General features: G+C 40.6%; 1 protein-coding gene across 1 annotated transcript in view; it reads left to right on the top strand.

Moving 5' to 3' along the window:
• Nucleotides 1–479: 479 nt before the first annotated feature.
• LOC125258877 overlaps nt 480–15,331 on the top strand; it is a 64,479-nt gene continuing 49,627 nt past the window's right edge. The window contains exons 1-2 of the mRNA XM_048176103.1: nt 480–826; nt 908–2,528. Of these exons, the coding sequence (XP_048032060.1) occupies nt 493–826; nt 908–2,528 (1,955 nt within the window). The 5' untranslated portion in view covers nt 480–492. The remainder of the gene's footprint in view (nt 827–907; nt 2,529–15,331) is intronic.

Raw genomic sequence — 15,331 nt, forward strand, 5'->3', positions numbered from 1 at the left:
GAAAATGAAGTGTAACTTAGTGAATACTAATCACAAAAAAATTAGACTTATGTCTAAAGAAACGTTGAAATGTCAGGTTTTAAATCGTGTCAAATCAAAAACAAAAACAAAAGCACCTGTATATCGTATTACCGAATATTGGCACGTCTACTCTACTCAGAAAATAGGCTTTGTCATAAACCGTTCTAAAAACCAAACTGACTTAAACACGTATCTGACTATGTAGCTTTATTTATATTCCTCTTCAGAATGTTTATTCTGTTAATATAAACTGATTCTGTGGCTTCTTGGAGGATTTTTATTAACTAATGCACTTTGCATGGTTAGAGAGAATGAAATTTACATGATCCTAGTGTTTGTTTGTTTTTGTTTTTTTAGTACACAACAGGGAATTGTAATGCACAAGTATAAATAAATATGATTAATACATGAAATGTTGTTGCATGAATATGTTTAAACTGTCTTTTATCTCAGGTTTGAAATCTCTGCAGCATGGCGTGTGCACAGCAATCTGCTATTGAATACCTCAAAAATGCCAGGAGAAACCTGGTGACTGATATGAAAAACATTCAACTGATCATTGAGAATCTTTATCAGCAGAATGTTTTCAATGACCATGATATTGATTCTCTCAAAGCCGAGAGGACAGAGTTTGATAAAGCCAGATGTATATTGGATTGGGTCACTAAAAAAGGGGATGAGGCCAGTTATGAATTACTCAGAATTTTGGATGTCACTAAGAAGAGAACATTAGATCCTGATTTACACTCCTGGGTCAGCTGTTTTCCCTTCAGATGGGAAGATACAGAGGTCAGCTATTCAGTTGGTGAGTAGATAAATGAAAGTTTTTGGCCAACAAATCAACAAATTTCCGATACAAATTGTTATGCTTTTGTTGCTATTTTAGGTACAAAGCCCTGTCAAAACTACCAGACAGCGCTCAAGAAAAAAGCAAAAAGTATGCTGAAGGACCAAAGGGAATGTTGCTGTAAAAATCTGGATGACAAGGCACAAGTAAACTTCCATTTTATACCTCTTGTTTTAGAGACAGACTCTGTGGTGAAAACTCCTCAATGCAAAATAAAATGGAAAAACAAAAAATACAAAAAGCTACGGCCCAAAAAGCTGAGAGCTTACATTCCTAATGAGGAACAAGCACTTTCACCTGATGATCTCCTGAGATGCCAAGATAAGAACATCCTCCTCATAGGAAAACCTGGAATAGGAAAGACTACAGTTGTCCGGGAAATAATGCGTCTGTGGGCAGAGAAAGATGACAGAGAGCTGGACTACATGTTTTACTTTGATGAAAGTGTTTTGGCCAGTTCTAGCAATGAAGATTTGGAATCTATTTTGTTTAAAGTGTATTTGAAACCAATGGATAAAGACAGGAAAGAAGTATTTCAAGATATTGAGGAAAACTCTGAGAATGTTGTTCTTGTATTGGATGGTGTGACATATTTGGAAAAAAAATCCACCTTATGGAAGATCATGAACCACGAGCTCCTGCCTGATGCCAAAATTATAATAACATGCAGATCAGAGGTGGAATATGATCCACTTTTCTCCAGCTGGCCGACACGGAAAGTGTATGTCCAAGGATTCAGTGAAGAGTCTATCAACACTTACTACCAGAGTATGTTGGGTCACGATCCTGTTCTTCTAGATGTTGTTTTAAAGAATCAAGAGCTGTTCAGTCTCAGCCATGTGCCAATGTATGCTTTCATGATTGTAGACTTGATTCAGTTTAAAAATGACAACATTTTCAACCATCCACTCACAGTCACAGAAATGTACATCCACATTTTCCGTGTTGCTGTGAAGAAAGAAATTGAGCAAATAGATAAATACTTGAACGACATCAAAGATCAGGTTTATTTCTTGATGGAAAATGCATTCAATGCAACTAAACAAAAAACTTTAAACCTTAGCTGTGAGAAGACAGATATTTTTTGTTGTGCTTTTCTTAAGATGATCACAATAAGAGACTCGCCTACATCTGCAACAACGTACTGCTCTTTTCTCCACAACACAATGCAGGAATTCTTCTCAGCTTTGTGGCTTCTTGGACATCCAGATGAAATTGAGAAAGTCCTCCAACTCTGTCAGACTGAAGAGAATAAACACATGAGACATGTTCTTCCTTTCTTATGTGGACTTCTGGGAGAACACAACATTTACCTCATCAAGTGTCTCTTCCCAGAGGATCAGATCAAGAAAACCTCTGATTGGTTCATTGAGAAGCTTTTGGACACTTTCCTTCAGCCTCAGAGTGAAAGTGAAGGGTTTGATCTTCACTATGTGTGTCAGTGCTTGTATGAGCTCCAGTCTCCTAAAGCATGTTTAATGTTCCTGGAGAAGATGGACCATCAGCTTGAGCCTGAAGGAGATCTTGACCCTCATCAGTGTTGTGCTTTGGCTTATGTGATCAGTCAGTCCAGAGATAAAGAGGTTTATCTGAATCTGGAGGACTGCTCCATGACTGACGTGGGAATGAGAATGATGCTCAGATGCTCACCAAAGATCAGGTACTAAGGGGGGTAAAATTATGTATCGTGCTATGATTTATCACAATATAAAAATGTGACAACATGTATCGTGGTGAACAATATAGTTAGTTTTCTTCAAAACTCAGCTTACTGTATTTATAAGTTATAGTTCACCCCAAAATTAAAATTCTTTCATCATGTACTCGCCCTCATGTCAATTCAGACCCATAAGATTTTTATTCACCATATTTTTTATGAAACCTGAGAGATTTCTGTCTCTCCATTTAAAGTCCATTCCCCTAAAACTTAAAAGATCCAAAAAGGTCATGAATGCATTGTAAAAAATAATCAATTGCGCAATTTAATACTGGTCTTCTGAAGAGACACAATCTCTTAAAGGGGTGGTTCATTGCGATTTCACTTTTTTAACTTTAGTTAGTGTGTAATGTTGCTGCTTGAGTATAAACAGTATCTGCAAAGTTACAGTGCTGAAAGTTCAATACAGAGATATTGGGTCTCATTCATGAAACACGAGCGGAACAAATTTTTGTGTAAATCGTGTGTAAAGTGGTTCTGGCGTAAATTTTTGGATTCATTAAAATATTAGTATTTTCCAAATGTTAGTTGGTACGAAAGAAATCTACACCTGCTCCCAGCCACGCGTAAATAGTGCGTTTAACATCCGAACGTTTTACTCATTAACAAGGCTGCATTTTAATTCACCTTAATAAGGTACATATTTACACAGCATTTTGAAAAAATATTATATATAGTAATTACATACGTTTTTTCTTTTTACTTTTATTGTGAGAGCCAGTAATAGCATCTGCAAACGGAGCACTTTAATCAAATAATTAATTGATTTCAATAGGGCTGGGCAAACTAATGGCCCCTTAATTGTTATGGAAATTGTTTCCTATAACATGGCCAAAATCCTTCGTTTGGTGTCATAATATGATGCACATATATAGTTGTCAGTCGGATTTAATGGGCGGGATTTATGGTAATTGAGAATGAGCGTGCACGCGCGTCCCATTTACGACTGGAATTCATTAACACACACACACACATTTCACTATCACTTCTGACGTTTACAAAGTATTTGTGAATCAGGAGAAGAGTTTTCGGGAAGGTCTCTGTTGAGTGCCTCGAAATAAAATCTTATCAAGCTCAGTGACTGGAACTCAGTATCTTTTATTATTCACTCACATCACATGCACTACTACGTCACTTCTTTTTTGAGTCCTTCTCGCTCTCACACAAGAGCTCCCTCTAGTGGCTTACTCAAGAACACCACATATCCCTCTCTCTTAAGAGCAAACATACCATATCAGTAAAAGGTAAAATTTTTAACATTTTCCTTTTTAGCCTTTTGATAATAGTACTCCCAACAGTACGATTTGGAATCAAAACCTTGTTGAGCAAATGTTAATGTTAATAATGCAATTATTAAACCCCCAATATAACCCCTCACAGACAATACTCACAGAATATTCACTGTTATGTTATTTTCCTTTAACTGCAGAAACACAAATGATGTATTATTAATGCGTTAAATCACATTTTACATCACATAATCCCGGGTCCATGCAGGCGCACGCCTACTCCGAACAGACCGTGCAACTGCAGCAGGTTGTTCACCCCCTGCCGATTCAGTGTTCCCAGAGTCAAACAATGACAAATCACTGGACTCCTCTGTTCCGCTTGGAGCAGGTGCCAGGTGAGATGCATTCCAGCATCGTCCATCTGACAGTTTATATGTGTACAGTCCTTTCTGACCCACAACCTTTAGGGGTTTCCCAAATTTAGACTGGGTCTTTGGCACAATTCCTGGTCTCTTTACACAGACATAGGATCCACACTGAAATGAGACATGCTTTGCGCTGTGTTTTCTGTCACTGTACTGTTTACTTTTTGCTTGTTTCTCTCTTACATGTGAAGCAAGCTGTTGAGGTGAGAGCGGTTTACCTGCAGATGGTAAGTGAAGACCCGAAATGTTAAGTTTGGTTAACATGGGTCTACCATGCAAGAGCTCAGCTGGTGTGCAATGTGTTGTGGCATGTGGCGTTGAACGGTATGCCTGCAGAAAGTCTTTAGTAAACTCCTTCCACCCTCTTCCTTCCAGTGATGCAGTATGTAAGCTATCCTTTAAGCTGCGATTGAAACGTTCGACTTCCCTGTTTGCTCTTGGGTAATAGACAGATGATGTCCTGTGTACGATTCCTCTGTTTTGCAAGAACAGCTTGAAGTCGTATGAAGTGAATTGTACTCCATTGTCAGAAATCAGCTCTTTCGGATTCCCCTCTCTACTAAACACAGTAGACAGGAACTGTATCACGGACTGGGTGGTAGGATGTGAGACAAACGCCATTTCAGGCCACTTACTGTAATAGTCCACCAGAGTGACTACAAAGCGACAGTCCACGGGTGCTGCATCAAAAGGACCCATGATGTCTATGGCTACTTTTTCCCAGGCGTCAGTAGGATATGGCACAGGTTGGAGTGGTGTTATGTGTGTGACAGCCGATTTGTCATGTAACTGACACGTGACACAAGATTTGACAGCTGTTTCCACTTGTGCGTCCATGCCAGGCCACCAGTAGAGTTCTCTCAGCCTCCTTTTCGTCCTCACAATGCCCTGATGTGTGTCGTGTGCCAGCGCAATGAACTTGGGCTGGAGACATTCTGGAACTAGGAGGCGGCTGGTCCCACGCACCACACAACTATCCTGGAGTGAAAGTTCATGGCGTACTTGAAAATATGTCTGTAAAGCACGATCCAGTGCTTTTGCACACTTTGGCCATTTTGAAGTGAGTAGTCTGCGTAGCTCGGCTTGAATACGACAAGAATCGCATGCTGCTTTGAACTCAGAGCTGGTTATTGCAGTGAGCGTAGAAGTGAGTGCTACAACTTCAACATCATGTTCTAGACTAGGTTCAGTACTAGGCAGTGGTAAGCGAGATAAACAGTCTGCAGTCACATTCTCACGCCCTGGCTTATACTGAATGTCGTACGTGAATGCCATCAGCCTAGCTGACCATCTGGCTATGCGCATACCGGCTCTGCCTTGACCCTTAGATGTCAAAAGAGTGGTCAGTGGGCTGTGATCTGTCTGCAGTATGAAGTGTCGTCCCCACAGGTAGGTCCTCCATCTCTCTGTGGCCCAAACACATGCTAGTGCTTCCTTTTCTACGGTGGAGTACTTCCTTTCTGCTGCTGTAAGGGTGCGTGAGGCAAATGCCACTGTTTTCTCTGTGTTGTCTGCATGCAGCTGGGTAAGAACACCTCCAATTCCATAGTCTGAGGCGTCTGTGGTCACGATAGTGGTTAGTTCTGGATTGAAAAGTGTGAGGGCAGCACTATTCACAATCAGTCTCTTTACTGTCTCAAAGCTCTCCTGAGCCTCAGGTGACCACATGAATGGAACAGAGCCCCGTAAAAGCATGCGCATTGGTTCCACCACGGTAGCATAGTTTGGTATGAACTTAGAATACCATGACGTAAGCCCCAGAAATGAACGAAGACTAACCTTGTCAGCTGGGGGCGGAGCATCTGCCACTGCAGAGACATGCGAAGCATCAGGCCGCAGTCCCTTCCCAGACAGCGTGTGGCCCAGAAATGACAGTTCTGGCTGTCTGAAGTGACACTTTGCTATGGTCATTTTCAGTCCTGCCTTGTCAATTCGCTACAGCACGGATTGCAGGTTTTCATCATGTTCCTCGAGTGTTGCTCCTGCGACCATGATGTCGTCTAAGTAGCAATGAACTCCAGACTGACCTTTAAGGATTTCAGACATCATTCTCTAGAAGCAGCTTGGAGCTGAGGCCAGTCCATACGGAACTCTTTAAAATGAAATAACCCATCATGCGTAATAAACGCAGTAATGTTTCGACTGTCCTCATGCAACACAACCTGATGGTGAGCACTTTGGAGGCCTAATGTGGAAAACATTCTAGCTCCACACAGGTTTGCGAACATCTCCTCCATATGCGGAAGAGGAAAACCATCCACTACGATAGCTTTGTTAGGCTCACATAAGTCGACACAGAGCCGAATCCCCCCGTCTTTTTTTCTGGTGACCACTATCGGGGAGACCCACTCAGAAGCATCCACAGGCTCGATTACATCCTGTTGTACAAGCTTCTTTAATTCCTTGGACACCTCCTCATGGATTGAGAAAGGTAAGTGCCTGAGTTTTTGTTGAATGGGCTGAACCTCAGGCCGAATCTTGACACGATGTACAAATCCTCTTGCACACCCCAGTCTGTTTTCAGAGTTTGCAGCTACAGATGAGACAGGATTCTATATCAGGGCATCCAGGAAAATTAGCTGCATGCTGCTCGGATCCACAGCGGTAGCAGGTAAGTGCACGGGTGGATTTGGGAGGTCCGCGCATCGTGCTGACTTTATTTTTGCTCCGTCGGGGCCTGTTGTGTTGTTGAACTGCTTGTACTGAGTTGTCTGATGACGTTATCATCGCTTTGGCCTCCGCTGTTGCAGTTTCTATTTGCCGCGCGACAGTCGCAGCTTTCTTAACACTCTGAGGTCTGAGGGTATCGCCGGTGATACCACCGCGGTTTTTTTCTTACCAGTGTGAAAGAGACTCAAAATACTCCGATAATGTTGCACATACAATTAAGAGTTATACACCATTTTAATCTGTGGAATGTCTTCTTTTATTTGTGTACACTCAGAGTAAAAACAAAATGTTGTGCTTTTTGTAAAATAAAGAAAACTAACATGATGCGTGATCTCTCGTCTCCCTCTGAACGAAGTCCAATCTGATAGTTCTCAGAAAATGAACTGTAACTTAGTGAATACTAATCACAAAAAAATTAGACTTATGTCTAAAAAACGTTGAAATGTCAGGTTTTAAATCGTGTAAGTCAAATCGAAAACAAACATTCTGTGTTTATGTAATCTGTATGAAAAGAGAGCCATGTCAGAAATCCGTGATTCAGCTCATTATCCGCTAATGCGCCCACGCCCACGGAGGGAGCGCTATTCAGACGCAAATTCTGAGTCAATACATGCATTCATTGTCTCAACTGTGTATTTATTGTCTTGAAAAGTGTTTTGAATAGCCATAGTTAGCGATCTCTGTCCTCTGTTAGTTCGGTTAGTTCCTGGATTGCCTATTCTTCTTTAGTGCTCAGGCATTTGTGGACTAAAGGTGTACAGAGCGCCCTCCGGCTGCAAGTATGAATTGACAGTATCCAGCACTCATAGTAATGACAATAAATCCTGAATAAATATTACTCTTCTGTATAGAAAATTGATAAACATATGAGAATCCATCAATATTTCTCCAAATGTGCATGCTTTTAAGCTAAAAGCCTATATGAAATGCCATAGAGGTAACATAATTGTTCAGACACTTTGCATCACAGAAATACATTATATTTTAAAGTATATAATAGAATACCATTATTTTATATTGTAATAATATTTCACAGTATTGCTGTTTTTTCTGTATGTTTGATTTACACCATGATGAGATTTGAATCATGATCACAGGGTTTTTTCACAGCCTACCTGACTGAAAGGCCTCATTAATATGCAAGTCATTTCAGGTCATTATTATGTGATTCTTTTGTCTTCTCAGGTGAGAATCACCCATTATACATGAGGATTCATGCCTCCACGCATACTGTGTTTCTTGACCAAATATGTTTTAGAAAATTTAAATCTCTCTATTGTTTTATATGAACAAGCAGGCAGCATAATTTTTTACCTCATTTTGAAGCAAAAACTCTAGTCTACAACCTCAAATACCCAGAAGTCTTGTGAACAAAGATTTAATATATATTTTTTGGCTTTATTTCAGTGACTTAAGTTTTTTGTTTTTTCAATAATCACGCATAAACTTTATTCCTTCAAAAACACAAACATGTACATACATGTTCCTCACATATTATTGTAGCCTAGTTTGTGCTGAATACAGTGTAATGACACTTTTTCCATTAATATGTTTATGAACAACTGAAAAAAGCACAAATGTCAGGGCATGTCAAAACTTCTCCAGGGTCCCAAAAATCCTCAGACCCCTGAGGGTAAAGGTCGAGTGGTACTTCCAGCAGCAGCCGTTCTCTGATGCGAGCTGAATTAGTCTTTTCAACCAGCTGGTCGCGGATCATCTCGTCCTCCATAGCGCCGCATTCGCAGGTGGCAGCGAGTTCACGCAGAGCAGCGACATATTGGTCTGTGGTCTAGCCCGCGCGTTGGCTTCGTTGGCGGAAGCGGTAACGTTCAGCAACCACATTCACTTTAGGGACAAAAAAGTCCTGGATTGCACTCAATGCAGAAGCGTACGTATCATCTCCCTGTTGACTCACATTCAGGGTGTAGAACAGTCTTTGCCCCTCGGCTCCGAGGCAGTGTATCAAAAGAGCATGCTTCCTAGCAGTAGATAGCTCCTCTCCCAGGGCCAGCAAGAAATTATCGAAAGTTTTAATCCATGCTTTGAATAGAATCGGCGGTTCTCCCGGTGTTTGCAGAAACGGGGTGGGTTGGCTCAAACTAAAAGCCATCCTCGTCGCCAATATGTTGAGTGCCTCAAAATAAAATCTTATCAAGCTCAGTGACTGGAACTCAGTATCTTTTATTATTCACTCACATCACATGCACTACTACTTCACTTCTTTTTTGCGTCCTTCTCGCTCTCACACAAGAGCTCCCTCTAGTGGCTTACTCAAGAACACCACAGTCTCTTTACGCGCAAATCACTCACATATTTACTCGTATATTTACCAATGTTTCATGAATGAGACCCAATGTCTTTTAAAGTTATGGCAGTTTAATTCCTACAATTACGACCGGTTTGGACTACAACAAGCTTCTTCCTGGGTTGCTGACATCATAAACCCTGCAATTAACATAAACACTGCCCCCGGGAACACGCAACAAAGTGGGCGAGGCCATGTCCCATGCATACAAGTCTTATGTGTTTGGGCTTCCTAGGGATGCTGGACTTCGAGAACAATGTTTAAAATTTATGTTTAAAGGATTAATCCAATTTTAATAAACTTTTCCTGATAATTTACTCACCCCCATGTCATCCAAGATGTTCATGTCTTTCTTTTGTCAGTCGAAAAGAAATTAAGGTTTTTGATGAAAACATTCCAGGATTATTCTCATTATAGTGGACTTCAATGGCCTCCAAACAGTTGAAGGTCAAAATTACAGTTTCATTGCAGCTTCAAAGGGCTTTAAACGATACCAGATGAGGAATAAGGGTCTTATCTAGCGAAACGATCAGTCATTTTCGAAAAAAATACAACTGTGTATATGCTTTATAAACACAAAATATAGTCTGGAACGTACTTCTGGTTTCTGCATTCTTCAAAACGCTTACACTGTATGTTCTACGCCTTCCCTATTCAACTTATGGAAAAAAACAAAACTGGCACTGCGTTCGTTCCATAAGTAGAATAGGAGTAGAATAGGCTATGGACTCTGGTGATGTGACTCTACTTCTGCTGTTAGATCTTAGTGGCGTTTGATACAATTGACCATCATATTTTGATCTCACGCTTGTGTAGGTATTCAAGGAAATGCCTTGAATTGGATTAAGTTTCTCTGTTCAGCACCTTTATCTTGTGGTATTCCACAAGGATCTATTTTAGCACCAGTCTTTTTTAACTTTATATTCTTCCGTTAGGTCAGATCATGAGTAAATATGGTGTGTCTTTTCACTGTTATGCAGATGACACCCAGTTGTATCTACCTTTGAAGCCAACTGCCTCTTTCGCTATAGAAAGACTGGTAGAATGCTTTGGGGAGATTAAGATGTGGATGTCTGTAATTTTCTGTGTCTAAATGCATCAAAGACTGAACTGATTTTATTTGGCCCTTCTGAGTCTGTTGACACATCCATAATTGATCTGGGTGTACTATCCCCTTTTTGGACACATCAAGTAAAAAGTCTAGGTATAGTATGTGATAGTGCACTGTAGGGGTGACCCTGAATAGTCGACAATTCGAATCTTCGATAGGAGGAGCCTGATTCGACTACCAATCTCACAGTCGAATCATCGCAGAGGTGTTATGAGAAGAGATATGGGGGCGCTCAATATCTTATTTTACATAGACATACCGGTTCTTTCCCAATAGGTTAATATACAGCCTATTATGTTAATACTATAAATAAAAATGTGAAAAGAAAGAAGCTTTTAATAAATATTTTTTAATGTGCGTGAATAAATCCAACCTGTGACTGATTTAAGTTTCACTTCCATGATCCGTGACCGGCAGATGAGCATCTTTATGGCAGGGATTAAATCTTCAACAATGTCTGGGATAAAGTGTACAATTGGATGCACTTTGAAATGGTAAAAGATGATCAAAAAACGTATGATGCAAGTTGTGCCAACAGCTCATGTCCTATACAACTCAACGACAAACACTGCGGCGCGCTTCTGCCGGCCTGTCATGGAGCTGACTATAACGCGCTATTTGAAAAGACTCAAACGGACTCAGGCAGATCGCGTGAAAGACTGGATTTTTGTCTCTCAATCAGGTAGGGTAGCTACAAGTGATTTCAAACTATTTCAGCCGGATGTAATTTGATTTTTGGATGCTGTTAATGTTTAGCTAAAAAGACTGCCACTCCAGTTTAGCGTTTATTGTCTCTGCAGTTAAAAAGACAAGTTGACAATTCTAGCTATACTTTCGTTGTTTTAATAATTTCTTGAATTTTAATTTATTTATTGATCACTCTGGGTTATTTAATTGAACTATTTCTGGCTTGTGTTTTGAATATATGTTTCCCTGCATTTTGCAGTTTGACTTGATCATATTTCATTTTTTTAATTAGGCTATTTTCATTTATTTGAACAGTATATTCTGTTCTAATTCAATTCTGTAAATTAATGTTTGATAAAAAAAAAATTTATAGGCTAATTTTTTTAAATTAATTTTTTTTTTTTTTTTGGTTTTTGGTGCATCAATGTTGCGCTGTAGATTAGTTAAAGCTTGCTCGCACAGACAATTTAGCCGATGTAATTTGATTTGCCGACATATGAAATGTATATCTATCTGCAGTGTGGCCTTTCTGCAGTTATTAATATATATATATAATATATATTTTAAAGTTTATTTATCCAAAATGTTTTTATTCCTTTTCTTCTCTATCTTTGAGAGTGTTCAGTACATCGTGGCTGTGAATGTTTATCCAGATTGCCTTTCATTTGTTTAAAAAATATAAAATCATTGTCAGTTTCACTTGACAGGCAGTTTGTTTGGTTTATAAGATGTTTCTCTGTGCTGTGTGTAAAAGAAAATAAAAGTTGTCTTAAGCCGCGGGAAGACTATAGCCAGGCCTACTTCATTTTCCGTGTCCCGCTCCATCTCGTGCACAGTTCAGCGCGCGAACATTTCAAAGTCCGTGCGCACACTCTAGCGGACTGCTGTTTTTCAAGACGCCGCCCCCAATATAGGCAATCTGATTCAAATCGGATTCGACTATTTAAATCCGTAGTCGAGGACACCCCTAGTGCACTGAAATTTGATAAACAGATAAATTAAGTCGTCAAAATTATTTTTTTCCAGTTGAGACTAATCTCTAAAATTAAGCCTTTTGTATCACTGAAGGATCTAGAAAAGGTTATTCATGCTTTAATTTTCTTAAGATTAGACTATGGTAATGCACTGTATTATGGTGTTCAACATAAAAGCTTAGTTAGCTTATAGCTGGTCCAAAATGGAGCCGCAAGACATCTGACAGGCACTCGGAAAAATGAGCATATTACCCACCCATTAGACACCCAGCCTAACACAGGTTCCACACTGCATATGAGTGTAGGCCTGGCGTCAGACGCTCCGCCTTGTCTGACTGCCAGGGGGTGATGGAGGAACTCACAGGGTTAGCCATTTCTGGGGAACTCTACCGGAAAATAGACGCATGTATCTGGCCCAGCGGGCGGGAGTGCCGCTGCAAGCCTACACTTAGAATGGGTCCTTCGCACTACTGGCCACTGGGGGCAAGTACACAGGAAGATACCTGGTCAACACGAAGGCTATAGAACCTAGTGAACGTGTTAGGTGTCGCCCAGCCCGCAGCTCTACAAATAGGGCTGGCTCATGGGCTTGAATTGATGTGTGTGCAGCCCACACACACCAAATGGATGTGGCCATAATGGCCAGTACTGCAGTCTCTGAGGGCTCAGGCGTGGCAGCCATCTCGGTTGAGGGCTCAGGCGTGGCAGCCATCTCGGCTGAGGAATCTGGAATAGACTCACTGGCTGAAGAGGCCTCTAGAGCGGCCTCAAGGGCTGGAGCAGGTTCTGGAGTGGACTCACGGGCTGGACTCATTGGCTAGAGTGGGCTCTGAAGTGGAATTTTGGACAGAAGCAGACTTGGTTAGAGTGGACTCTGGAGCGGACTCAAGGGCTGGAGCAGGCTCACGGGTTGGAGCGGACTTGTGGGCTGGATCGGGCGCTGGAGGTATCCAAACCTTCCCATTCTTGCGGAGGTACGGGTAGTTGGAGAAATTCCAGAAATTTAAAGTCCTTACCCACTCCATCTCTCACTGCGGCAGAGGGTCATCTAAACAATGATTGATAATGTCTGGCTTTCCTGAGCACCAGCAGATGGCTGGATTCTCCTGCTGCTGGATCTAAACATGATCAAGGTTTTTGTCACGGTGCTCTGAGACTTGAAAGTAAGATCCAATTGCGGCTTTTATTTAGGGATAACCAAAGAGTAGTACAATGCCAGGCAAAGGGTCAAACTCCATGAAAAACAGTTCACAAGAAACAAGAAAACAAACCAGAGAAAGTGCTCAGACGTGCAGGTAACATTAACCAAAACCTTGATAACAGACAGAAACAAACCAGGTATAGATAGGCAGAAACTAATGATATAAATCAAAACAGCTGTGTGCAATGAACAGAGATGATGAGTCCAGGACAAAGGCATCATGGGAAATTATGTTCTATAAATGTAACCATGGTACGGGGTAGAGTGCCCTCACGGTGACATGACAAAGAACGCTGATCCTGATTGGTTCTCGTGTGTGCATTCGAAGTGCTGATTGGCTCACACAGATAGAACCTTATAGAACCAAGTTAGAATGCGACTTTGTAGATAGAACCTTTTTGTTTTCTAAAAAAAAGTATCACATTATCACATAATGTAAATAAGTTGTCACAGAATATGAATATGTGAATAACTCAATGTAATATGTAACGATGTAGCGGTTCGTACAGTTATTACTCAATTTATGGATGAAATATGAATATAATAATTCATAAGGTTTTATGAATAAATTATGATTCATATATCAACCCAACGGGGAATTAAACATATATTGTGAATCAATTACAACGAATTATAATCAATTACATATATGATTAGTTCTGGTTTAATAATTATTTAGAGAAACTGTTCGTTTGTCCAGCAAACTAAGCCCCTCACAGAATATTATAAACGGAGTTATTCTCTGGCCAAGAGAATATTCCTATTATAGCATCAAAGCATAAAGCGATCGAAAAAACGTTAAAGTGACTTGGTCTTCAGTTGAAAGAACAAACAGAACAATCGAGCATGAATTAAGTGTTTAATATGTGCAGCTACGACTACAGAGATTATACGTCTAAAATATATACAGAAGTATACACATATATATACACAAGAGTGAAAATGAAGAAAAGACAGGAAAAGAAAGATGATCAAAGAATGGCAAATTACACAGTTAAACCTTTTTGAGAGAGCCAGCACAGAAATCAGTTTGAACAAATTTCAGATAAATCATAATACTTGCTATTAAATATTGGTTCAAGTCCGTGTGTAGCAGTTTCAATGCACCTGGCTGGGTTGGTCCTTTCCAAGAGGGTTTCTCCGGCGGGGTTTTCAAAAGAGGTTTAAACTTAAGTAACTTAACCGAAGAGAGAGAGAGAGCGAGAGAGTCCAAAGAAGTGGTCCCGAAGATGAGCGCGATGGCAGCGCGTGGTCACCGGCGGCGTCCAGGAGAGACGAGGTGCTCGTGAGACAATCGGGAGACAAAGGAGAAGGTGTGTGTGGTTGTTTTTATGGAAACCCAAGCTAACACACCTCCTGAATTGTAGCGGCCAATAGATGCGCAGCACTATTTGGCGGGCAAAGTTCCTTTGTTTGGTCTCCTAGATGAATTTGCATACTTAATGACTATCAGATCGGATTTCGAGATCGAATGCTTTTCTTCACAGTATCATTAAACACATAGAAAAATGCATATGTCAACTATGTGACATACCTCAGTGAATAGCTCGAGTCCGGAGCTTTACGGAGAGATCAAACTCGACAGATCAGAAAGGCATAGAAAAGAAGTTATGGTTTACAGACAGAATTCCACTATTAAAATGCACACTAGCACAAATACACTCATTTAAAAACTAGGAAACATGCATAGGCCCTAAAATACATGATGGATATATTTCAGCATAGTTGTAGTTTACATATACAGTTAAAAATGTATGTTTGTGTGTTTCTGTATGTGTCTGTGTGTGTGTTTTTGTGTGTGCTTGTGTGTGTGGGTGTTGGAATGTGGATCTGATCAGTCTCTGGGGGGGGTGCTCCTTTTGAAGTCACCAAAGTGAGGAAGTTGGAGTTTTCTGTTTACCCTCACAGGTCCACAAACCTGCCGAAAGTCACAGTCGTCCGGAGCCAAGTTAGTGATTAACAAACAAAGTTCATCAGGTTAAAAGTGTTCTGAAAACTCCAAAGTTTATTGACTCTGAACGGATCCATCCAGACGTTACAGTCCCCCTTTCGGCCAACGAAGTTCCTGTGCGGACTTCGTTGGACGTTAACCAAGTTTGATGGCACATGGATCCGGATGGTCACGCAGCAGGTGGTTCCTACTG

Source organism: Megalobrama amblycephala, linkage group LG1 (genome assembly GCF_018812025.1).
Source record: "Megalobrama amblycephala isolate DHTTF-2021 linkage group LG1, ASM1881202v1, whole genome shotgun sequence".
NCBI lineage: Eukaryota > Metazoa > Chordata > Actinopteri > Cypriniformes > Xenocyprididae > Megalobrama > Megalobrama amblycephala.